This window comes from Hevea brasiliensis, unplaced genomic scaffold (assembly GCF_030052815.1).
Source record: "Hevea brasiliensis isolate MT/VB/25A 57/8 unplaced genomic scaffold, ASM3005281v1 Scaf101, whole genome shotgun sequence".
NCBI classification, from domain to species: Eukaryota; Viridiplantae; Streptophyta; class Magnoliopsida; order Malpighiales; family Euphorbiaceae; genus Hevea; species Hevea brasiliensis.
The window spans coordinates 109,464-135,123 of NW_026614588.1; the positions used below are offsets into that span (position 1 = coordinate 109,464).

The following is a 25,660-nucleotide window of genomic DNA, read 5'->3' on the forward strand; positions in this document are numbered from 1 at the left end:
ACCAAAAGTGTATGAAGGAACCTGGCAGAGATTCTCATGCAATGGCAAATTATTTATTCTTATTTTATTGTGATTGACATTCGAGTAATAGTACATCTTGTTATGTTCATGACCTTTTTCCATGACTAAATGGGAGGTGATTGATGAATTTGATCAAAACGTACATTTTGTTGAAATTGATATCGAGGAAGATTCAGAAATAGCAGAAGTAGCAGGCATTATGAGTACACCATGTGTGGAATTCTTCAAGAACAAGGAGATGCTCAGGTTGGCTATATTGTTTTATTTGCATCTATATGAGTTTTAGATCGGTTTTCTTTCCATTCTTCCTTCCGTTTGTTTATATACATTTAGCTATCATTTACATGGTTTATTGTTTGTGGCTCCTTTAAAATGTTTTATGTTGGTCTCGCAGAACTGTATCAGGAGTCAAAATGAAGAAAGATGACAGAGGATTCGTTGAAGCAAATAAATGAGAGGGTATTTTAGGAAATGAATTTGCAGTTGCCATCATTTTGTCATTATGTTGGTTTCCGAGCAAAGGGTTAGTGCCAAATAAAGCATCATAATTCTTACAATGATACTTTGTATTGTTAAAGCACTGCATTGTAGATTATACATGCAAACCTGCCAAGGCAATTTTAAATATAAAATTCCATTCTTGTATTTCAGCTTCGCCTATGTAATTTTTTTGGTCACATAGCGACTCTTTAAGATATATGTACTGATGGAATCTGCAGGCATTTTCAAACACCCCCTTGTCTCCCTTGAATTATATTGTATAAAGAGAGATAAGAGTACGTGGACAACATAATCATTTGATCATATTAATTTCAGTTAGAGCCGATGAAAATCAAGCATGACTTTATGAGAATTTAATTGAATTTTCTGACAAATGATTTATTAGTAGCGGAGAATTCTTATGGCATAGAAAACTCACCCCTTATGCTTAGCATAAGTTCTATGAAATCACCGCTTGTAATGACGAAGGTCGATCCCATACATTGTCTCAAGGATTCCCACACTCTTCAGCTTTGGATGCATTGTGATATATAGTTGCAAAATTTAGGAACGAGTTTGGTTTAGCCATTGTAATTAGGTGTTGGTTCAGGAATCCAATATTAGTTGTAGCAACCACCAAACATATTAAATTGGTAATTGACATACACCAGCACCTCAACAGCTCAATGAAACAAGCACATAAACAAAACCAAATTAATTGGTAATTGACTTGCATCAACACAAATGGCATCTACTACAGCCATCAAAGGATTAGATTTTCTTAATTTTTTTATGAGCAAGAAATTTCATTAGAGAAAAAGAGAGATAGAGAAGATGAGGAGAGCTGCAACCTAGCCCATGCCAACAGGCATTCCCCACAAGACCGGACCTAAAGCAGCAACCTCCTCACCCCAATAAGAACAAAAACAGGCTAAAGTCATATCAGATCAACAAAGACACAGCAAAATCCAGACAATTCTAAAAGAAAGCTATGAAGACATGCGAGAGTGACCTCGGTTAGCTGAACAATCGGCAGCCAAACTTGCTTCACTTAGAAAAGACACATATGTATAAACCTCTGTGATCACGGAGAACACCCCCCAATATAACAGGGACCAGGTTTCCCTCACGAAGAGCCATCGATGTTCCGTTTCACACAGTCAGGTGCAGCAGACCAAAAGGAAAGTGGATGAGGACTTCCAAACCGAGAGTCTATGAAAAGACAAATTGGCTAAAGTCTTCCACTCCACAAAGGGACATAAAGCAGAGCTCAGCAAACAAAAATTAATATACCACTATCTTAGAATCCAAGTCCAAACTTTCCAAGAACAGGGGCAGTGTAGGTATTGTTTCTTACCTTTGATTTCCTCCATGGCAAAAGGTAATTCTCCAAGAGACGAAGCCATATACAGACCCAGCACATCTTCCTCTCCTAAAGAGAGCCTAGCGCCAATGCACACTTTTCTTGGTGAAGGTGATTAAAGGCTCAATATAAAATTATCAATAGCCTAAAAACAAGTGGAGTTGAACTCAATGTTGGTAATGTAGAATAGGAAGATGATATTCCTAATGCAATTTAGGAGTTATATTCCATTTAAAATTAGGAAATTTAGGAGTTCTATTGTTTAGGAATTTTATTCTTATTAGGTCTATTATTTAGGAATTTTATTATTTCCTAGCTTATTTTGTTTCAATTTAGCATTCCTAAGTAGGATTGAATCAGGGTTCTAAAATCCTAATGTGAGTGGGATTCCTAATTCTATAAATACGACCTAGTGTTTCTATTGTTATTGGACAAGTTTTGTTATGACAATTTATGTGAGATCAATAATGTCTTGAGAATTAGTTCTCTCCTCAAGGATTAGTTCTTGATTTCTCCTTCTTGTTGGTTCTTTCTCTTTGTTTTACATCAATTTTGGTATCAGAGCCTAAATTCAATCCAAATTTTCATAAGCTTTCGCAAACTTTCAGACCTTCCATTGTGCCCTCAAAATTTCCCTCTAATCTGTCCAAAATTTTTTGCCTTGTTTACTGATTAAAAAAAAAAAAAAAGCTTTGAGAAACAACGCAACCCAGCACCCCTCACAATAAACCAACATCCGGCCTTCAAACCAAAGAATTGCCATTGCCAATCCACTAGTGATATCCAAAGTAATTCTTCCAATGCTTTTCCGATCACTTGCAATTTCTTGGAAAAGAAGATATGATCGGATTAGATCTTGACTTGAATCTAGACTTGTAAGTTTTCTAGATTTCTGTGGCATCTGACCCTCGTTAGCCCTTCTCCAGTCATCGATCTGCCCATCTTTGTTATCGGAACTGTTATCCGACTTCCTAGCTACAAAAATCCATTGGGTCTGGTCAAGGAATCTGCTAGATTCCTTTTTTTTTTATATGAAAATGACTCTTAAATTGCTAAAATTTCAGTTTTCTTCAATGAGTTATACTTCCTTAATTTGAAATCATAATGTGAATTGAAAGATTAGAAGATGATATTGATGATTCTAAAGCACAAGATGAGTTATGGGATGTAATTCAAAGAATATAAGATGAAATTGATGATTATTTTAAGCAACTTGTAAAGTGTGTTCAATGTTATTAAAGGCGCCGAGGCGAGGCGACCCTTTATCGCCTCACCTAGCATCACTTTGCCTGGCTTCGAAGAGGCGTCCGCCCCAACGACAAAGGCGAGGGGCATTGATGAGTATCAAGATATTCAACTAATATTACAATATAGGGAGAAAGCACTTGAAGAATGTAAGAATGGGTATCATGATCAACAAGCCCATCAACAAGATAAGCATAACGAACGTGAAGAATTTGAAGCATGGAAAGAAGCAAATTTGTTCCAATTGAGAGAATAGTTAGATACAATGTTCTGAAAATATTAAGTTGAGAAGTCTTGAAAAAGCAAGCCAACAATAAGAGAAGCTTGAATTTGAAAAGCAACTTGAGTTTGAAGATGAAATTGAAAACGAGCAACTTGAAGAACCTAAGATCAAGAATCTAAAGATTTGAGTATTGAATATACACTGTTGAAGAGGCTATTCTAGGTAAGAAATTGATGAAAATGCAAAATCAAAACTTGACGACAATAAATTGCAGAACAAAGAAGATCACTTTATGGAAACTTCAATGGAGTTTGAAGAAAATCAAGTTATTTCTATTGATTTGAAGAGCCTTTCAATCAGTAATCCATTTGATTTTGTTTGTCTAGATCATTTTAGAGATGCAAAGGAAAACATGAAGTGCATGATTTTTAGCTTCTTGCTACCATACAAGAATAAAAAGTTGATTGCTCTCTTAATGTAGTTTCTGATTGTCGCACTTCAAGACTCGAGGATGTGTTTTTTCCAACCAGGGGAGAATAATGCAAAATAAGAATATGATATTCCTGATACAATTTAGGAATTATATTCCATGTAAAATGAAGAAATTTAAAAGTTTTATCTAGGAATTTTATTTTTATTAGGTCTATTATTTAGGAATTTTATTATTTTCTAGTTTATTTTGTTTTAATTTAGTATTCCTAATTAGGATTGAATTAGGGTTCTAAAATCCTAATGGAATTGGGATTCCTAATTTTATAAATAAGACTTAGGGTTTATATTGTTATTGGACAAATTTTATGAGATCAATAATATCTTGAGAATTAGTTCTTTTTTCAAGGATTGATCCTCGATTTGTCCTTCTTCATGGTTCTTTTCCTTTATTCTACATCAGTTGGCAGTAGACAACGTCTTGATTACAGAAAGCTAATAGCAGAATAGATTTTGAGCAATCCTTGATCATGGATTGACAGACATAATTAAAGTAGAACTCCCATGACTAAGTATTAACTTCATCAAACTCAGACCTTAAAGTCACATTTTTAAGCTTCATCGTAAATAATAATCAAGGCTTTTGACGACTAAGGCCAAAACCCAGTTTCCAACTGTACTCATTATTATTGACCTTTCAGAAAACATTCATTTAACTCCAAGAGCGAGATTGGAGATCAATAGAATATGCCAAATAGGCTTGTAACGCTTTACTAGCGATTCCTTTGGAGGAAAATCTAGGTATCTAGATTCAGATCAATGGTCTAATGATGATTTACTGAGTATGCTTCTTTTGCTGGCTTGCTTGGTTGCTTACAGTTGCAGGTTTTATCTACTGATATTAGATCAATCGTTTCATCTTTTAGATTAAAAAAAAAAAACACAAACTTATAAAGGGCTGAAAAGACGACTGCATGAGAAGAATCATCTCAAAGGCAAGAGAGGTTGCAGCCAGAATGGCGATGAACTTCAATGCCATATTCATCTTCATTGTCGTCAAACTAGCGTAGCATGCTAGTGTTGAAGAGTTGAGAAGCAGATGCCATTGCTTGGAGGATAGGAAACAGAGTACTGATCTTCTGGTAATTTTGTTGAGCAGAAAAGACGAGAGAAAGGTGCTGGATGTGAGAGGCTAGCTTTTTTTACAACTATTTTATTTTACTTTATTTTTAAGTTTTCACTTGTCCATGTTAGCCCCATTTATCCATATCATCGTGATTGTATAACACGCTATCTGGTCAGAGAATTGTAGGGTTTTCTTAATTCTATTGTTTAGGAGTTGAAGTGTGTGATAGGATATTGTGAAAGTTTGAGTTGCCATTGGATGTTTTCGGTAAAGTTCATGGTTGAATTTATATATTAGGCCATAAATAAATAAATAAATAAAAAGGCTGAATGCATAAATTAAATGCTGACATTTATCAACCTCAAATTCTTGGTCAATCTTCAAGATTGACCAAAAAATTTGAATAGCGCTTCTTTTCCCTTTAATGAAACTGGTGAGTGAAATGCCCCTAAAATTGCAATGCGAAGCAGGGTTTTAATCTGGTTATTCTGATGTAATGTACATAACATGACAAATAAAGTCAACTCTACATTAGCCCCAAGAAATTGAACTACTGGAATAAAGATACCAAAAGTGTACGAAGGAACCTGGCAGAGGTTCTCATGCACATGGCAAATTATTCATTCTTATTTTATGTTGATTGACATTCGAGTGATAGTACATCTTGTTATGTTCATGACCTTTTTACTAAATGGCAGGTGATTGATGAATTTGATCAAAATGTGCATTTTGTTGAAATTGACATCGACGAAGATCAAGAAATAGCTGAAGCAGCCGGAATTATGGACAAGGACCTGCTCAGGTTGGCTAGATTGTGTTATTTGCATACGTCTTTCATTATCTGTATGCCATTTCGATTGTTTATAAACAATCCATTCTTCCTTCCGTTCGTTTATATACATTTAGCTATCATTTACATGGTTTATTGTTTGTGGCTGCTTTAAAATGTTCTATGTTGGTGATGCAGAACTGTATCAGGAGTCAAAATGAAGAAAGAGTACAGAGAATTCATTGAAGCAAATACGTGAGAGGGTATTCTAAGCAATGAATTTGCAGTTGCCAGCATTTTGTCATTCAATTTTGTTCCTAGCAAAGGGTTATAGCCAAATAATGCATTATAATTCTTACGTCGATACTTTGTATTGTTAAACACTGCAGTGTAGATTATACATGCAGACCTCCCAAAGCAATTTTAAATATAAAATTCCATTTTTGTATTTCATTCAATCTTGTACATTTGTTAGTGCTTCAGTTTCGCCTACGTAATTTTTTGGCCACATGGTGACTCTTTAAGATATATGTACTGGTGGGATCTGCTGGCATTTTCAACCACCCCTTGTCTCTCTGGAATTATATATGGAGAGTGAGAGCGCGTGTATATATATATATTCACGATTTGCTTTAATTCCCAAAATATTGGAAAGTAAATTAAAAATGGAAATTTTTTTTCCACATGCTAAAATGAACCGTTTTACGGTAAATCAAATCAAATTGTGAAAATGAATATTCATATTGGCAAAGGGAAGGGACAGATGTAAATTATGGAGCTTGATGTCTTTCATGTTCTCTAAATTACAATTAACAAATAAATTGAAAGGATACTTCAAATGGCACACGCTTTCCCCTTATTTGGAATGTAGGGTTTTACAAGAATTCAATTGGTAATTGGTATTATTAATCCAATGTTAGTGGTGGCAACCATCAAATAAATTGGACTTTTCTTTTGATAAGCAAGAAATTTCATTAAAGAAAAAGAGAGACACAAAAGATGAGGAGAGCTGCAACCCCACAAGACCGGACCTAAAGCAGCAAACGCCTTACCCCAATAAGAACCCAAAAAGAAAATGTACAATTCAACTAAACTCAAATCATAGGAAATCAGAAAAAGACTATTCTAAAAGAAAGCCATGAAGACGTGCGAGAGTGACCCTGTTTAGCTAAACAATCCGCAGCCAAATTTGCATCACTTGGAAAAGACAATTGTATAAACCTCTGTGATCACGGAGAACACCCCCAATGGAACAAGGACCAGGTTTCCCTCATGAAGAGCCATTGATGTTTAGTTTCACACTATCAGGTGGAGCAGACCAAAACGAAAGTGGATGAGGACGTCCAAACTGAGAGTCTATGAATGACCCATGAAGTCTTCCACTCTACAAAGGGACATAAAACAGAGCTTAGCAAACAAAAACTAATGTACCACTATTTTAGAATCCAAATCCAAACTTTCCAAGAACAGGGCAGTGTAGGTATTATTCCTTACCTTTTTTTTCCTCCATGGCAAAAGGTAAGCCTTAAAGAGATGAAGCCATATAGAAACCCAGCACATTCTCCTCTCCCAAAGAGAGCCCAGCACCTATGCATACCATAATGTAGAACAACATTCTCATCCAATAGTACCCAAGTCTCTGGACATGTTATGAATGAACAATGAGTCAATGTGCTTAACTGCTTCCACCAGCTGGGATAACTTGTGTTTGATTCATTGATATGTTCTTCCTGCAATATCTGTATTTTATCAATTGGAAATCAGTTTAAAAGAGAGTTCCTGTGGTTTCTTCTTTTTCCTAAAAGCTTATCCCCAATGCATAAGACTCCCTGCATTGCAAGAGTTTATTTCTAGGATTTGGAACACATTACCTTTCAGTCACAAAAGACCAACTTTACTATTGTGCCAAGGTGGAGAACCTTTACTTTTTCTTCTTTTTTCTAATTAATGTTATTAAATTTTAATGTCAAGATGATTGAAGAAACCAATGAAAAATAAATTATTGACTATAATCAAATTACTGAGTAGAAACTACATACAGTGCACGTGATTTCTTGCAATCTTTTCCTTGTTTTTGTTGAATGTAGAAGCCTGGTATTTCTCGACAAGCACTGATTTGATCTCTGATGTTGACTCAAGAATCTGATGATTCTGGAAGCCCCTGAAGACAAAATGTTCCAAACAAATTAACTTGAGTATTAGTGGAAACACATAGCACAAACTGTTAAATTAAACGTACAAATTGTCTTTGAGTTTTCTTTAAATTGAATGGACTGGAATATTATTTTTTGACATTATATTTCATTCAATTACATCCTAACAAAATGATACGATACCTTTTTCTTTTACTGATCAAATATAATTCAAATTTGAACTTAACTCACCTTTGTAGCCATCTTTGCTTCTCCAGAGTAAACAGCGGCTGATCACAGACATCGAAATTGGGTTGGTGAACAGAGAAAACAACTATCGTTCCATCATGAGCAAAATTTCTTAGGACTTGATCACAAACAAAGATGAAGCACTATCGCAAATGTAAATACTTCATATATTTACAATATAATTTAAAAGTAAAAGAAACAAGAGTTTAGAGATACAAATTGTTGACCCCACAAGCTCAAAGGAGCATAGATTTTGATGATACTAAAACTCAACTAGAATCAAACTAACATTGTTTTAAGTGTTGTGTATCTCAAAGAAAAAGGACAAAAGGATTTCATGATGGATTCGTGCTTATGAAGAAAGGATGACATTCTAAGGATAACACAAGACGAAGCAAAAGAGATAAAAGAAGAAAAGGTTACCTTCCAAGGCTGCATTGAACATCAGAATTGAAGGTACATATAGTATTAGAGTTAGTTTTATTTCTTAGGATTACTTGTGAAAAGAATTGAGGAGTAAAAGTCAATGATCCTTATTTTCAATCCCTCAAATGATTTTTCTTTGAAACATCATGATTATTGGCCTAAAAAAAAAAATGTTTAACTATGATTTGGTGTGAAGTTTTATAGTTTTGAAAGTTATGCAGAAAAGTTTTCCTGGTATGCTAACTAGTTTTTTACTTATTTTAGTATGCTAACTGGTTTGCTATTTTCTCAAGTACGCTAACTGTTTCAATTCTGCACAACATCGCAGAAAACGACAAAATAACGGCTATTTTCTTGAAATTCGTATCTGTAACGTTCAAATGAGTTCTGCAACGGTAAAAAACGTTCCAAAGCTATAAATACACCTTCCTTTGGCCATTTTGCACTTAATGAAAGTCCCTCTACTGTTCAAAATCTTTAAAGCTTTCATTCAAAGTGCTCAAAGTGATTTATTGCTCATCATTGGCTTATTTACTCAACTCTTCTTTATAGTATCTGTTGTAATTGAGTGAGAGTGAGTTTTTTAAACACATTATTATCATTTGTGAGAGGTCTTTCAAGCACCTATTGAAGCTTGGTTGTGATAAGTGTTTGGGATAACACTTGGTAGAAGTGTGAAGCTACTTGTAAAAGCTTTGTTGAGAAGATTTGTAAAGGGCTTTGTCTCTTGCCTTGAAAAGAGAAGAATAGTGGAGTGAAGACTCAAAGTGGGATCTTTGAGAGAGTGGATGTAGGCTAGTTAAAGCCGAACCACTATAAAAATTCTAGTGTTCATTTTCTCAACCCTTGCTCTTTACATTTTTGCAATTTAGCTTTATGAATGATATGCTTTTGCTGATATGAAAATTGATATCATATCTTTGTTGATCTTGCCGCTATCCGAGAAAAATAGTTTCTTGCAAAATCTGCGATATCCGATATATTCATTGGCTATCTGTTGTGTTGTCGGATAGGATATCCGTATCTTGCTCTAGTTGATGTGATAAAAGCGTATTCGGTTCTTGATATATTTACTAAAGGCTTATAGAGTCTGTTATCTCAGTATACTGATTACATACAGCTTAACCTTGAGTCAACTTGTCAATAGAGCTATATTGTTCATTTTTCACATTAGTTAATTTAGTTGAACCTAGCTGCAATTTTCAAAGGTTTTGAGCAAGAAAATTGTTTTTAAAGTCCAATTCACCCCCCTCTTGGACATATTTTGGGACATCAATTTGGTATCAGAGCTTGTCTCTCTTGCTTGAGGATTAAACCCCTTAGAGTGATCCACACACATGGCTAGTTCATCTAGAAATTCTGTGTATACTGCCCCCTTAGTGAAGGTTATTCCATCACTAGACCACCACTTTTAATGGCACAAATTACTCCTTTTGGAAAACTAGAATGAGAAACTTTATACAATCTGCTGACATTGATGCTTGGAGAATAGTTAAAGATGGTCCTTATATTCCTTATAAAACCAGATGAAGGAACTGTACAAATTCCTAAAGCTGAAGTTGAATTTGATGATAATGATTGGAAGAAAATTTCTACAAATGCCAAGGCTATTAATATTCTTCATTGTGCTCTTGATATTAATGAGTATAATCGTGTTTCAGGATGTCAAACTGCAAAGAGATATGGGACAAACTAGAAGTCACATATGAAGGAACCGATGTGGTAAAAGAGTCAAAGGCAAACCTCCTCATCCGTGATTATGAATTATTTGAGATGAAACACAGTGAAACTATTCTTTGAGATGAGTACCAGATTCTGCACCTTGTAAATCTACTTAAAGCTCTTGGAAAGAGATTTGAAGAACAAGAACTTGTAAAGAAAATTCTGAGGTCTCTTCCAAAGACGTGGGAAGCAAAAACTACTGTTATTCAAGACACCAAGGATTTCAGAAAATACACCTATGATGAGCTGATTGGTTCTCTCATTGCACATGAGATGATTTATAAGAAAGATGAGAATGAAGGTGATCAAAAGAAAAAGAAAGGGATAGCTTTCATATCCGAAAAAGTAGATGAGAAAAAGAAAAATGTTGCTCTTAAAGCTAATTCAAGTGATGATTCAAGTGCTTCAAGTGATGATGATGAAGACATGGCTATGATAGTCAAAAGATTCAAAAGAGCATTTAGAAAAGGTGGAAGCAAATACAAGAAGTTCACAAAGAAATATGCTCCAAAGACTCCAAATCATTCAAGTGAAATAGTTTGTTATGAGTGTAACAAACCAGGCCACATTAAGCCAAAATGTCCTACATTGAAGAAGAAAAATAAGTTTAGAAAGGACAAAAGCAAAAAGGCAATGGCAGCAACTTGGAGTGACAGTGATTCTTCATCAAATGATGAAACAAGTGACAAAGAGGCTGCAAACACTTGTATGATGGCAATTGAAGAAAAAGGTGAAAGCTCACACATCGAAGATAGTGAAAATGAGGTAAATCTTGAACTTTCTAATGTTGATGAATTAGAACTTGCATTTGTGAAGACATATGATAAGTATAGAACTTTTAAAAAGAAATGCAAAATTTTAGTTCATGAAAATTGTGCTTTAAGATCAGAAAATATTTCATTGAGTATGGTTTCAAAGGAAAATGAATTTTATAAATCTCAAATGAAATTATTTAAGGAAGTTAATGATGAGCTTCAAAGATCAAAAGAAGTATGTGAACAACTTCTTGAGAAAAACAGAATTCTTGAGGAAAAAGTTGAATCTTTGACAAGAGATTTATCTAAATTTACAAAAGGAAAAGAAACACTTGATATACTTCTTGGGAATCAAAGATTTACAAATGAAAAATCTGGAATTGGATATGATGGATTTATGAAATATGGAAAATACAAACAATTTTTTGTTAAAGCTACATCCTTTTCTCAACCAAGTATTACATGCTTTTATTGCAATCACAATGGTCATATGATTAGTGCTTGTCCTATTAGGAAAGGAACCTTTAAGGCAAAGAAAGTATGGGTGCCTAAAGGAACCCTACCTAATATTACTAACATTCAAGGACCCAAAGTTGCTTGGGCACCTAAGAACAATTAAGCGATTTGTGTCCGCCTAAGGAGTATCTTTGGAAACAGAACATTGGTACATTGATAGTGGCTGCTCTAGGCACATGACAGGAAATAAAGGCAAGTTTTCCTCTCTTACGATGAAAGAAGAAGGTTATGTGAAATTTGGTGATAAAAGCAAAGCTAAAATTGTTGGAAGTGGAACTATTGGTAAAAATCCTTGCATTGAGAATGTTGCATTAGTTCAAGGATTAAAGTATAATCTTTTAAGTGTTAGTCAATTGTGTGATAATGGTTTTAAAGTGATTTTTACTTCTACACATTGTGAAATTCATGGAAATAATGTTATGTTTGCTGGTGCTAGAATAGATAATATTTACCTACTTGATTTAACAAGTCTTGAAGAAAATTGTGAAACATGTTTTATGACTTCAGATGATAGTGCATGGTTATGGCATAGAAAATTAGGACATGCTAGCATGAGTACACTTGCTAAACTTTCTAGAAAGAACCTTGTTAGAGGACTTCCAAAGCTAAAATTTGAAAAAGAATATCAATGCAAAGCTTGTGCACTTGGTAAGCATACAAAATCATCCTTTAAATCAAAAAATGTTGTAACTACGTCTAGACCATTGGAATTATTGCATCTTGATCTTTTTGGTCCAATCACACCTAGAAGTCTAGGAGGCAAGGCATATGCATTTGTAATTGTTGATGATTTTTCAAGATTCACATGGACTTTCTTTCTTGCTCATAAAGATGAAACCTTTGATATATTTGAAGCTTTTTGCAAAAGAACTCAAAATGAAAAAGGATATTGCATTACATCTTTGAGGAGTGATCATGGAAAAGAATTTGAAAATAATTTATTTGAAAATTTCTGCTCTCAAAATGGTATTTATCATACATTTTCAGCTCCTAGAACTCCACAACAAAATGGAGTTGTTGAAAGGAAAAACAGATCTTTGCAAGAAATGGCAAGAACAATCTTTGAATGAAAGCAGTTTACCAAAATATTTAGGCGGAAGTGTAAATCTGACATGCTACATTTTAAACAGAGTTTCCATTAGAGCTATTTTAAAGAAAACTCCTTATGAACTTTGGAAAGGAAGAAAACCCAATATTGCATATTTTCATGTCTTTGGTTGCAAATGTTACATTTTGAATAACAAAGACAGCAATCTCAAGAAATTTGATGCTAAATCTCGTGAAGGAATATTTCTAGGCTACTCAACAAATAGCAAAGCATATAGGATTTTCAATAGAAAAACATTGACCATGGAAGAATCAATGCATATACTTTTTGATGATGCTAACACTTCCTTGCAAAGGAAAGATTCTTGTGATGATGAATTTGAGCAGATTCTAAATTCAAAGAATTCGAATAATGATGAGCTTGAATCAAAAGAACAAGTGGAGGATGATCAAAATGACAAAGAAGAAGAACTCCCTTGCTCCACAAATATTGAAATTCAAGAAGACTCCCAACCAAATGTGGAAGAACTACAAATTGAGGAACCTCAACATCAAGATATTCCACAAGAATGGAGGTACCATAGAAATCATTCCAAAGATGACATTCTTGATAGTCCATCACAAAGAATGATGACAAGAGCTCAACTTAGAAGATATTTTGGTAATGTTGCTTTTGTTTCTCAATTTGAACCCAAAACATATGATGATGCTCAAAATGATGAAAATTGGCTTTTTGCTATGCAAGAGGAATTAAATCAGTTTGAAAGAAACAAAGTTTGGAAACTTGTTCCTAAACCTAAAAAGCACACTGTTATTGGAACTAAATGGGTATTTAGGAATAAGATGGATGAAAAAGGACATGTAGTTAGAAATAAAGCTAGACTAGTAGCTCAAGGATACAACCAAGAGGAAGGTATTGATTTTGATGAAACCTTTGCTCCGGTTGCTAGAATTGAAGCTATTAGAATGTTGTGTGCATTTGCATGTTTTAAGAATTTCATGCTTTATCAAATGGATGTTAAAAGTGCATTTTTAAATGGATACATTGATGAAGAAGTTTATGTAGCTCAACCTCCTGGTTTTGAAGACCCTCACTTTCCAAATCATGTTTACAAGCTTACTAAAGCTCTCTATGGTTTAAAGCAAGCTCCTAGAGCATGGTATGAGAGACTTAGTAAATTTTTGCTTCAAAATGATTTTAAAAGAGGAAAAGTAGATACCACTCTTTTCATTAAGAAAATAGGAAAAGACATGCTTATTGTGCAAATTTATGTAGATGATATTATTTTTGGTGCTACTAACCATTCTCTTTGTAAGAAATTTTCCAACATGATGAAAAGTGAATTTAAAATGAGTATGATGGGTGAACTTACCTTCTTTCTTGGATTGCAAATTAAGCAAATGAAAGATGGAATTTTTATAAATCAGTCCAAGTATATAAAGGATATGCTAAAGAAGTTCAAAATGGAGGATATGAAGAGTATTGGAACTCCCATGAGCTCAACAATTAAATTGGAGAAAGATGAAAAAGGTAAAGAGGTAGATAACAAATTTTATAGAGGTATGATTGGTTCTTTACTCTACTTAACAGCATCTAGACCAGATATTCACTTCAGTGTATATTTATGTGCAAGATTTAAGTCATGTCCAAAAGAATCTCATCTTGTAGCAGTTAAGAGAATTTTTAAATACCTTATTGGCACTCACAATATTGGCTTGTGGTATCCAAAATGTGAATCATTTGATCTTTTTGGTTATAGTGATTCAGATTTTGCTGGTAGTAGATTGGATAGAAAAAGCACTTCTGGAACTTATCAATTTTTAGGTCATGCATTAGTTTCATGGCACAGTAAAAAGCAAACCTCTGTTGCACTTTCTACTGCAGGTTTGAATATATTGCGGTGGAAGTTGTGTTGCATGATTTTGTGGATGAAACAACAGCTTGAAGACTTTGAAATTAAATTTGATCACATTCCCATAAGATGTGACAATACTAGTGCTATAAACCTATCAAAAAATCCTGTTCAACACTCTAGAAGCAAGCATATTGAAATTAGACATCATTTTATTAGGGATCATGTTCAAAATGGTGATATTCAAATCGAATTTGTCCCTTCTGAAAAACAGCTTGCTGACATTTTCACAAAGCCACTTAGTGAGGAAACTTTTTGCAAAATAAGAAGAGAACTTGGTATGATTGATGCTTTTGATTAAATTTTGATGTATTCTTATGTTTCCATATGAAAATGAAGTGATATATGTTGATTTGCAGTGTTGAAAATGCATTCTGATATTTTTGGTGCAATTTGAAAAATTCTGGATTATATCAGATATGAACAGTAATCTGCAGAATTTGCTCTCAGTGGCATACTAATCCGTTTGCTAATTTTCTTGTTTGCTAAACGCTTTACCACTGCTCCTACTTTTTCGTTGGCAAACTGGAAGTCAGGTCTGATTGCTCTAAAACTCTAAAATTATTTTTTCTCGAAGCGCCTATTCTGCATGTTTAAAGCCCATATGACTTAAATACCCCTCTACTTAAAGTATTGCATCATTATGTATTTAAGGGCAAAATGGACTTTTTAACACTTTGATTTGCGCGGGATTCAATTTTTCTTCTGAACCATCAGTCTTCTCGCCGTCTCTCCTCTGCTACACGCTACCTATTCCCTGCAAAACCTACAGTTGTGTCTTTTCAAGTTTTAAAATTCAAAACTCTTCTTTCCGTCGCCTCGTTTCCCAGAACCCGAACGGCTGCCTTTCTCTTTCCATTCACAAAACCATTTCGGTCGCACCCCTTCAAGCAATCGTTTTCCTTCATCATTTTTAAATACTTCCGAAACCTATTGTTAGTGAATCGATTAAATCGATTGTTTGCAGATAGAAAATTCCCAAAATTTTTCGTTTCCGTTATTTCTCTAATCTGCAGAAAGAAATCATTTGCTGTTGGTTATTTTTCTTTGTCGATTCGCACTTTCTGTTTCAGTATATTCCAGGTATAAAAACTAAAACTTTAATGGAATCATGCTTTACATTCTATCCATGCCTGTTTTATCTGCTTTCATAATATGCTGATAATTTTTTTTTCTGCTTGATTTGCTCTCGCCTGTTTGTTCTGTTTTAGCGCTCTGTTGTTAATTTTTTTTTGGGCATTAACATTTCGTAAAATGTGGTATATAATAATAAATCGACTGCCATGGATTCGTAGGAACTCGAATATTTTTCTCTTGCTGTCTGTTCTAATTTTTTGTCATTGCGCTCTGTTGTAAAAAATGGATGTTGATATGCTTAAATTGATTATATATATAAATATATATATATTGGCTGCTCACATCACTGAATTTATAATCTCAGTTCTCTCTGTCATTTCGGCCTAATTTGTTTCTGAGATTGGTTATGGCACGAGACAAAGGAAAAGGGAAAGCCAAAATCACCACATACTCATCATCAAACTCAACTGACGCAAGTATCCCTGCGTCACCACCTCCACAAAAGGATGCTCCTCTGATAATTGGTAAACCAAAAGAAACGACCAAGAAAAGAACAAGCGAGCCAGTCCAAGAAAAGGGAACCAAAAAGAAAATGATTTCAAAAGCTCCAGTTGTGCATATGGAGAGGGCTATTCATGAGCCAAGGTACATTCACTGGCCTGCTTTTGTTGAAATTTCCGTTCCTTTGCAATCTTTGTTTGAGTATCAAAAATGGGATAAACTGTGTTCTGATACTGAAGGAGTGTATATGGACTTAGTGCAAGAATTCTATAAAAATTTGAGGGTTGATGATTCTGACAAAGATGAGTCTTTTAAGGTAAAAATGAAAGGAACAATTTATGAAGTGACAGTAGCTAGATTAGCTAAAGCCCTAGGAATTCCAAACAGTGGGAACAAAATCTGCTCCCACAAAGATGTTTTTGCTGTTGGTGGATTTAACAAAAGGGATTTTGAGGGTGAAGTGTTTAAAGGAGAAGTTAAGGATAAGACTAGCATTACCCATGCTCATCAACACATTAAAATTCTTCATAGTTTTATCATTTATGTGTTGAATCCTAGAACCGGCAGTCCCAACTATTTGAGTACCCTTGACCTCTGCATAATTTGGCATATAGTAAACCAAATTGAGTTTAATCTTGCATATTTTATGCTGAAACAAATCATGAAATGGAAGCCACCCTATAAGCTACCCTATGCTCATCTTCTAAATGGTCTATTTAGAGACTTTGGGATACCTTTGGAAACTGAGAAACTTAGGACCAATATGATCCCAATCACTAGCTTGCAAAAAGATGATGATGGTAGAAAGCTTAGATTTGAGCAAGGTGCTAGCTCCAAAGATAGTGCAAGTGGTACTTTCAATGTTGAAGGTATTTTGGAGGAAGTAAACAATTTGAGAGAATTTGTTGAAATGGAACTTGGAGAGCTACAAAAATTTAGAAGTTTTCAAACTATTCTCATGAATGCTCTTGACTCTAAGGTTGATGGATCTTTGATGTTGATGTACAAGATTGTTGAAGAGTTGTTTAAAATCAAAGTCCATTTGGGTATTTCAACCACTGAGGCTGGAGAAACCAGTAAGGTTGCTACTGGTTCTGTTCCTCTAGCCGAGAAAGTGAAAGAAAAGGAGAAAGAGAAAGAAATGAAGAAGAAGAAGAAATGAAGAGGAAGAGGAAGAAGAAACAGAAGAAGAGGAAGAGAAAGAAACTGAAGAAGAAGAAGAGAAAGAGGAAGAAAAGGAAGAAGAGGAAGAAGCTGAAGCAGAAAAAGATGAAGATGAATCTGATGATAAGAATGGTAATGGAGGCAGCAAAGATGGTAGTGGGAAAGACATGAGTGACTCAGAGTCTGAAGCAGAACCTGAGACACCTGCTCCTGCTGCTCCTGCAAAAGGAAAGAGCAAAAGCAACTCAACAAGAACAAAAGGCATAAGCAGAAAGATGAAACTGTAAACCCATCGCAAAAAGACTAAAAGCGGCAAAAAGTCTCGGTGAGTGCAGTACTCTTGAGTTAGCAGCTGGGCCTATTGTTCCTTTGACACCCGGGACTGAATTGGCTGCTGCAATTCTTCAAACTTTGAGTGACAAACCTATCAAGCCCAAAAAGCTGAAAATGGGTGCTCCAAAACCAATCAGGAGAAGTTCCAGGCTGAAAGGATAAACTGAACTTTGATTGAATTTTGTCTAACAGTCTGTCTGTTAGTTTGCTACTTTTGGTTTTTCTGAACTTTTAATTAGTTTGCTATATCAGTTACTATTTTGACTGTTTATTCACTGCACTTAAACTGCATTTTGACTTATTCACACATGCATGATTTCTCCCATATTCTTTTGATGCTGACAAAAAGGGGGAGAAAAGTAATGAATGAGTAATCTTGTTGATATTACTTGTGGTTGATATAGTTTGTGATTACTCATGGTTGATATAGTTTGTGAATAGTATATTGTTGATATAACTTTATGGTGTGCATATTGTTGATATCACTTGTGAATGATATATACAGTTCGTGATTAGTGTGTATATTGTGCATATTTAGTTAGTATCTTTAGTCACACTTGACTCCTTAAGAAAATGCTTATGGATATTTCATTAAAATTATTAAGGGGGAGTTATTTGTGATTAATTGTTGATATAAGCACATACATAGGGGGAGTTATTCTCACATACACATACTCACACTTACTTACATTTACATGGTGATTCAATTGAGTTTTGTAATCATCAAAAAGGGGGAGATTGTTGACCCCACAAGCTCAAAGGAGCATAGATTTTGATGATACCAAAACTCAACTAGAATCAAACTAACATTATTTTAAGTATTGTGTATCTCAAAGAAAAAGGACAAAAGGATTTCATGATAGATTCGTGCTTATGAAGAAAGGATGACATTCTAAGGATAACACAAGACGAAGCAAAAGAGATAAAAGAAGAAAAGGTTACCTTCCAAGGCTGCATTGAACATCATAATTGAAGGTACATATAGTATTAGAGTTAGTTTTATTTCTTAGGATTACTTGTGAAAAGAATTGAGAAGTGAAAAGAATTGAGAAGTAAAAGTCAATGATCCTTATTTTCAATCCCTCAAATGATTTTTCTTTGAAACATCATGATTATTGGCCTAAAAAAAAAAAATGTTTAACTATGATTTGGTGTGAAGTTTTATAGTTTTGAAAGTTATGCAGAAAAGTTTTCCTGGTATGCTAACTGGTTTGCTACTTATTTTAGTATGCTAACTGGTTTGCTATTTTCTCAAGTACGCTAACTATTTCAATTCTGCACAACATCGCAGAAAACGACAAAATAACGGCTATTTTCTTGAAATTCGTATCTGTAACGTTCAAATGAGTTCTGCAACGGTAAAAAACGTTCCAAAGCTATAAATACACCTTCCTTTGGCCATTTTGCACTTAATGAAAGTCCCTCTACTGTTCAAAATCTTTAAAGCTTTCATTCAAAGTGCTCAAAGTGATTTATTGCTCATCATTGGCTTATTTACTCAACTCTTCTTTATAGTATTTGTTGTAATTGAGTGAGAGTGAGTTTTTTAAACACATTATTATCATTTGTGAGAGGTCTTTCAAGCACCTATTGAAGCTTGGTTGTGATAAGTGTTTGGGATAACACTTGGTAGAAGTGTGAAGCTACTTGTAAAAGCTTTGTTGAGAAGATTTGTAAAGGGCTTTGTCTCTTGCCTTGAAAAGAGAAGAATAGTGGAGTGAAGACTCAAAGTGGGATCTTTGAGAGAGTGGATGTAGGCTAGTTAAAGCCGAACCACTATAAAAATTCCAGTGTTCATTTTCTCAACCCTTGCTCTTTACATTTTTGCAATTTAGCTTTATGAATGATATGCTTTTGCTGATATGAAAATTGATATCATATCTTTGTTGATCTTCTTTGCTATCCGAGAAAAATAGTTTCTTGCAAAATCTGCGATATCCGATATATTCATTTGGATATCTGTTGTCTTTGTCGGATAGGATATCCGTATCTTGCTCTAGTTCTTTGTGATAAAAGCGTATTCGGTTCTTGATATATTTACTGAATGCTTATATAGTCTGTTATATCAGTATACTGATTGCATACAGCTTAACCTTGAGTCAACTTGTCAATAGAGCTATATTGTTCATTTTTCACATTAGTTAATTTAGTTGAACCTAGCTGCAATTTTCAAAGGTTTTGAGCAAGAACCGAAAATTGTTTTTAAAGTCCAATTCACCCCCCTCTTGGACATATTTTGGGACATCACAAATAGTAGATTAACAAGTTTCTTAAGCATTATTTACAATATAAAACACATGTATTGGCAATTTACAGCATAGAACAAGCACAACATCAAATACAAACATTGTTACATTCAGCAGTTGGCATTTTCAGCGGAGTTGCCATGATATCTGCCACAAAAGTTGAAAACCAAATGAGCTGAAGAAGGTTATCATGCAGCGCAACCATTTAAATAATTTATTATATCATAAAGGAAAAGTAATTTCAATCTAAAATGCTAAATTTATGAACTTGCAAATCCCTAAAATAAAAAAGAAAAAGGAAAATTACAATTTAAATCCAAAACTAACATTAAAAACAATTTTAGATGAAATTTATACGTACCTAATTTCACTTGTTGAATCGATGTGAGAATCATCTGTTGAATTGATCTCAGAACCGTCAAGAACAATTTTAGGGATATGAGCAATCTTGGACCAATCTTCACCTTTTCCACGTTCACATCTTTCGCTCAATTCATTACAACCTTTAATCACAAGTTGTTGAAGAGATGCTATATTCTGTAGGCACGCAGGCAATTCTTTGAGGTTTCTACACCTTCTTAGTTTTAAGAATTGCAGAGTGTTGGTGGATCCTCGAAGAAGCCATTCTGGAAACTCTACCAGTTCTGGTAACTTTATGAGTATCAGCCTTTGAAGGCTGAATCGAGCCAAGTCTTGATCGGCTTTCCCTTCCTCCATCGTCAATTTGAGGTTTTCAGAATCCTCGATATGAAGAGTCTCCAATGCAGTGAGGTATTTCATACTTTGAGGCAAAGAGATTAGGCTTTCACATCTAAAAATAATAAGTGTTCGAAGATGTTTGAGGCCTTGCATATCTTCACACAAGTATTCTAAATTTTCACAGCCACCAATGAACAAAAACCTAAGAGAAGTCAAGCAGCCTAGTCCATTCTTTGCCAAACACTTCTGCTTTGTGGAAAAAATTAGAAATCTAAGGCTGATCAAGTACCTTATATCATTGGGTAACTCCTCAGCACGAAGTAACAAAGATTGTAAATTCTGTAACTTGCAAATAGAATTGGGGACCTTTTCAATTTCAGGTAAAAATAAAAGCCTCAAATGCTTTAAAGACCCAATCCTTTCCAGCGGTACCTCTAATTTGGATTCTGACAAGTTCAACATTCGCAAATATTTTAATCTTGACAAACATAAATCCAAGGCTGATTGACTGATTTTCTTAGTAGCCATAAATAAAGCAGTTCGCACATGCTCAAAATCTTGTAAGAGAGTGGAAAGACCATGGGGAAGTGAAGTGAAGTCGGGAAATAACAGATGGCGGACACTCTTTGAGATGTGTGTGGTGGTTGAGGTTATTGCTGAAAATTCATTTTGTGTCAATGATAATGCAAGATCATGTACTAGATCATGCATTTTACACTTAATAAACCAATCATAGTCCTCAAAATCTTGAAAAAAAGATCTGGACCCCAACTCCTGAAAATAGCGCCACCCAATATCTTCCAAATCTTCGTTGTCATTTGTTGATTCAAGAAGTCCATGTGCCATCCAAAATTGAATTAATGCAAAACTTGCATATTCGTAGTCCTTTGGATAAAAGGAGCAATAAGCAAAGCACTTTTTCAAATAAGCAGGCAATTGTTCATAACTTAATTTCAAAGCAGGTAAAATTTTGTCATTTTCTCTTTGCTCTATTTTCCACAACTCGCTATCTCTTATAAATTTCCAATAACTTTCATCTTTATTTGTCAAAAGAAGTGATGCTAGTGTCTTCACTGCTAATGGAACCCCTTTGCATTTTTCTACAACTTTATCCCCAATTTTTAACAAGTTTGGATAGTGCTTCTCTGCACCTTCTTTAAATGCACATCTAGTAAACAAAGCTACACACTTATCATGCGGAAGACCTGATAACTCATATGGTTCTGAAATGGTGCTCATAATGGAGGCTACTTTCTTACTACGCGTAGTTACTAAAATTTTGCTTCCATTAGCACCTGTAAACAAAAGCTCTTGTAATGGATCCCACCTCATAGAATCTTCATTCCACACATCATCTAAAATGAGAAAGTATTTTTTATCACCAATTTTTTCTCGCAAGATTTTTTGCAATTGTTCCACTTCCAAATTGCTTCTGTTCTCTCCATCACTGGTGGCACATTTAATAATTTTCTCAATCAAATTTTTTATGTCAAAATCTTCTGATACACATACCCACATCTTAAGTTGAAAATGATTTTGTACTCGTTCATCATTATAAACTAATTTAGAGAGTGCAGTCTTCCCCAAACCACCAATTCCAACAATAGGAATAACATCGATTTTTCCACCATCATTAGGCTTTTGTAAAAGTCTGATGATATTTTCTTTATCCTCATCTCTTCCTATAATATCAGACACATTTACAAAGGAGTGGGTCATCGCTCTTTCCTTAGGCATAGAACGCCTACCTTCATCTCGTTCATTAAGATGAAACTTAGCCTTATAAGATGCAATTTCATCTAATTGCTCTCTTATTTGTTTTATTTTATGACCCATTTTTAAACAGAAAGCAAGTGGATTAGAGGATGAAAAAAAGCGACCCACCTGAAATTAAATATGATACATATAAATTAAGAAAAAAAATAAACAAATAAATATGCATATAAAATAAAATTTATCGAGCTACAATATATGTAAAAGTATAAGTAAAAGGACAACCTCATGGATAAAAACTTATATTATTTTAAAAGAATATATATGATTTTGTATATAATAATTAATAAAGAAAATTATAAATAATAAAATAAAAGAAAACCTTAAAGATATATTTTTATTATTGTGTGCAATTATTACAAACTCTGAATCTATAAATTAAATTGAGCTTAATTCCTAACAAAAAAAGGCCAAAATTTAAGCCATAAATGATCTCTTAAATGGCAAAAAAATATCAATTATAAAGAGTACATTATTTGATTAATAAATCAACAAAAATTCATATTTCGTAATTAGGTATATATATATATATATATATATATATATATATATATATATATATATTATGTCTCTAATTTTATTTACGTTGCCCAATAACTGATAAGTATTATAAGGTCGTGAGGTTTCACTAATGTATTATTAATATAATATAAAAATCTAAATCCAATAATAATTCTTGGCCGTATGTTTACTAAAATATTTAATCTCCTTCACTAATTGCTGCACTTGATAATTTACTTTTATGTATAATTACTTTACTTTTCTATAATTTATTCAACAATTGTGAGAATTTTTTTTAAATTGTTATATTGCTTTTATATAATTATAAATAAAATTTTCATGAACATATATATATATATACACACACATATATATATATATACATACATTTTTAGCTTTTTCCTCAAAATCAAAATATTAATTATATTATTTATTCATAAATTATATTACATCACTTGTATTGAACATAAAATTTTTTATATATTTATAAAAACATATTATTCCTAATTTCAATCTACATAATTATATTGCTGATATCTATTATATTTTTGTATAATTTAAAGTAAAAGTTAAAAAGTTAAATTTTTATATTTTCAAAAAAATTTCAAAAATTAATTTAAACTGTTATAATAAATTAAATTAAATTAAAATAACAATAATATCTATAAAATTACGAATATTAAATAAACTAAACCTTTTAACTTATTTCAAGACGATGAACTATAAAAAAAAATAATAAATAAAATAAATAATATAAATCAACAAAAATCGAATATTCATTATAAAAATTGGCTATAAAAATATAATTTAAAAGAAATTTTATTTGATTTTGATAAAAATTAATATTAATTAAAAAATGTTCATAACAACTCAATATAAGTCCAATTAATTTATTTTCCTATATCTATATTATAATTAATTTATAATTATAATTTCTTAAAAATAGCTATTGTAGAAATAGTACTATATCAGCAATCAAATATTATTTCTTACATTACTAAAGGATAAATATATTACTTATATTGGGTACAACTCCCCTCCTCTCTTTCCTCTCTTTTTCTTCTTTTATCTTTCAAATTTCTTTTTTTTTTTTTTTTTCTAGCAGTCATCGATAAATTTATCATTGGTGGATCATTCTCTTTTTCTTTATTTTACTGTTTTGTTATTTTTTTTAATAAACTCTTAGATTTATATTTGTTTAGAACTGATTTGAGTCTTTTCTTATATTTGTATCCTTTAAAAATATATATGAGATTCTCTCCCTAGTATTTAGATTCTTATTTTTCTCTATTATTAAAATTTTATTAGAAACTCAAGTATGAATAATAATTTTCTATCGATGAAGATTAATAGTGTTGTCTGTTCTTTCATTAATATTTGATAATTTAATATCTTATACGAACAACATAAATAATAAGATCATAAAATAATAAAATTACAGAATATTTTTTGATTTGTCTAAAATGAAAAAAAATTAGATAGTATCTCAAATAATTATTCTACTCTATCTAAATCAGTTCTGAAAACAGAATTATTCATGTTTATATTTAATTTTCTAATGAAATATATATATATATATATATATATATATATATATATATATATATATATATATATATATATATATATATGTATTACTTAAGTTTAATTTTTTTAATTTAATACATGTACTACAAAGTCTAATAATTTATAAATATGTAAATGAAATTAATTTTTTTTGGTACCTTTTTGGTGGTGCTTCCATATAATTTAAGCCATTGCTTTCTCTGAGTCTCACATTCAAATTCATCGAGTACATCTTCAGCATCATAAAGAACATCTTTAAGCTTAATCAGCCACACTCGCACCTCCTTGTTGCTCACTTGTTTCTCCTCGGCATCCAACAGCACAGCTTTAACAGTCATCAAGACATCCTCAAGCTTTTTCAGTTCCCCTTGAACACCCCATGCAATTGAAATTTCTTGGTAGGCTTTGGAAGCTAGCTTTTCAAGGACTTTCTGGGCAACATTGAAAGCAAATGATTCTAAAGCCATCGTATGGAGGAGCAAAAGATCTGTTTAAAGGTTTGAATTTTTTTTTTTCGATATTGATATAATATTGATATAGTATAAATAGATATTGCTCTTATATAAAATATAAAGAAGACATGAGTTTGGTTTTGGGTAATGAAGTAATGAACTCCAAATCAGCATCTCATATTATATAGAAAGCCATTTCACCTGCATCAAGTTTTGAATGTGAACACTCCGCACCGAAAATCAAAGAGGGGGACAGAAAGTCAAAAGTGGTTGGCTAAAGCATGTGATGGAGAGTTGATTGGCCAATAAATTAAAAAAAAAAAAAATAGCCGATCTGTTTGGTTCTTTCATTTTCCATTTTTTTAAAGATAAAAAACGAAGAAAACCTGTAAATAATAAAAAATTATTTTTTTTAAAAAATAAAAAATATACATACATATATATATTTTAAATTTATTCAATTTTAAAATTTTTAATATTTTCTATTTATTTATTTTATAGTAATATAATTAATTTTTTTATAATTGTAAATTAAATATTTTTTAATAATTAAATTGCAATATAAAAAATTATAATTTAATTTTTATTAAAAAGTCATGATTTTTAAAAAAATTGTTGAAAAATGGAATATTTATTAAAATGAAAAATCATTAAAAATAATTTAAAATTATTTTTTAAATCTTCATTAAATTTTATATAAAAACATTATAACAATGCTTTTAAATCTGACTGATTATTAAATAAGTGAAGACAAAGCATAAAAGATTAAGATTTAATTGAATTTCAATCATAATTTAATCAATACAATATAAAATATCATTAAATATATTAGAAAATTATTTTTTAAAAATAATAATAATAATAATAATAATAATTTATTATAATTAATAGGGTGATATATATTTTAAATAACAAAAATTTTTAAATAATTG

At 32.5% G+C, this 25,660-nt stretch overlaps 2 protein-coding genes and 1 long non-coding RNA gene across 5 annotated transcripts; 2 read left to right on the forward strand and 1 right to left on the reverse strand.

Moving 5' to 3' along the window:
* Positions 1-5,253: 5,253 nt before the first annotated feature.
* On the forward strand, positions 5,254-6,109 carry LOC131176423 (uncharacterized). The gene is made up of 2 exons (XR_009146504.1): positions 5,254-5,689; positions 5,855-6,109. It is a non-coding gene; the product is annotated as an uncharacterized LOC131176423 (long non-coding RNA).
* Positions 6,110-7,705: 1,596 nt separating this feature from the next.
* LOC110667530 (putative disease resistance protein RGA3) lies at positions 7,706-24,868 on the reverse strand. 3 transcript variants are annotated; one of them, XM_058141480.1, is made up of 4 exons: positions 24,435-24,868; positions 20,099-22,320; positions 8,041-8,122; positions 7,706-7,817 (listed from the first exon to the last, which is right to left on the reverse strand). In XM_058141480.1, exons 1-3 carry the CDS (start codon positions 24,741-24,743, stop codon positions 8,083-8,085), a joined length of 2,571 nt encoding a protein of 856 aa, XP_057997463.1. In that variant the 5' UTR covers positions 24,744-24,868; the 3' UTR covers positions 7,706-7,817; positions 8,041-8,082. The 3 variants fall into 3 exon arrangements, with proteins under 3 accessions (XP_057997463.1, XP_057997465.1, XP_057997464.1); XM_058141482.1 differs by lacking the exon at positions 24,435-24,868 and having other exon boundaries at positions 7,710-7,817; positions 20,099-22,485; XM_058141481.1 differs by lacking the exons at positions 7,706-7,817; positions 8,041-8,122 and adding an exon at positions 19,746-19,884.
* LOC131176422 (uncharacterized) lies at positions 12,752-16,072 on the forward strand. Its single transcript, XM_058141483.1, has 2 exons — positions 12,752-13,164; positions 15,858-16,072. The coding sequence occupies exons 1-2, from the start codon at positions 12,807-12,809 to the stop codon at positions 15,878-15,880; spliced, it is 381 nt and encodes a 126-aa protein (XP_057997466.1). The 5' UTR covers positions 12,752-12,806; the 3' UTR covers positions 15,881-16,072.
* Positions 24,869-25,660: the final 792 nt, after the last annotated feature.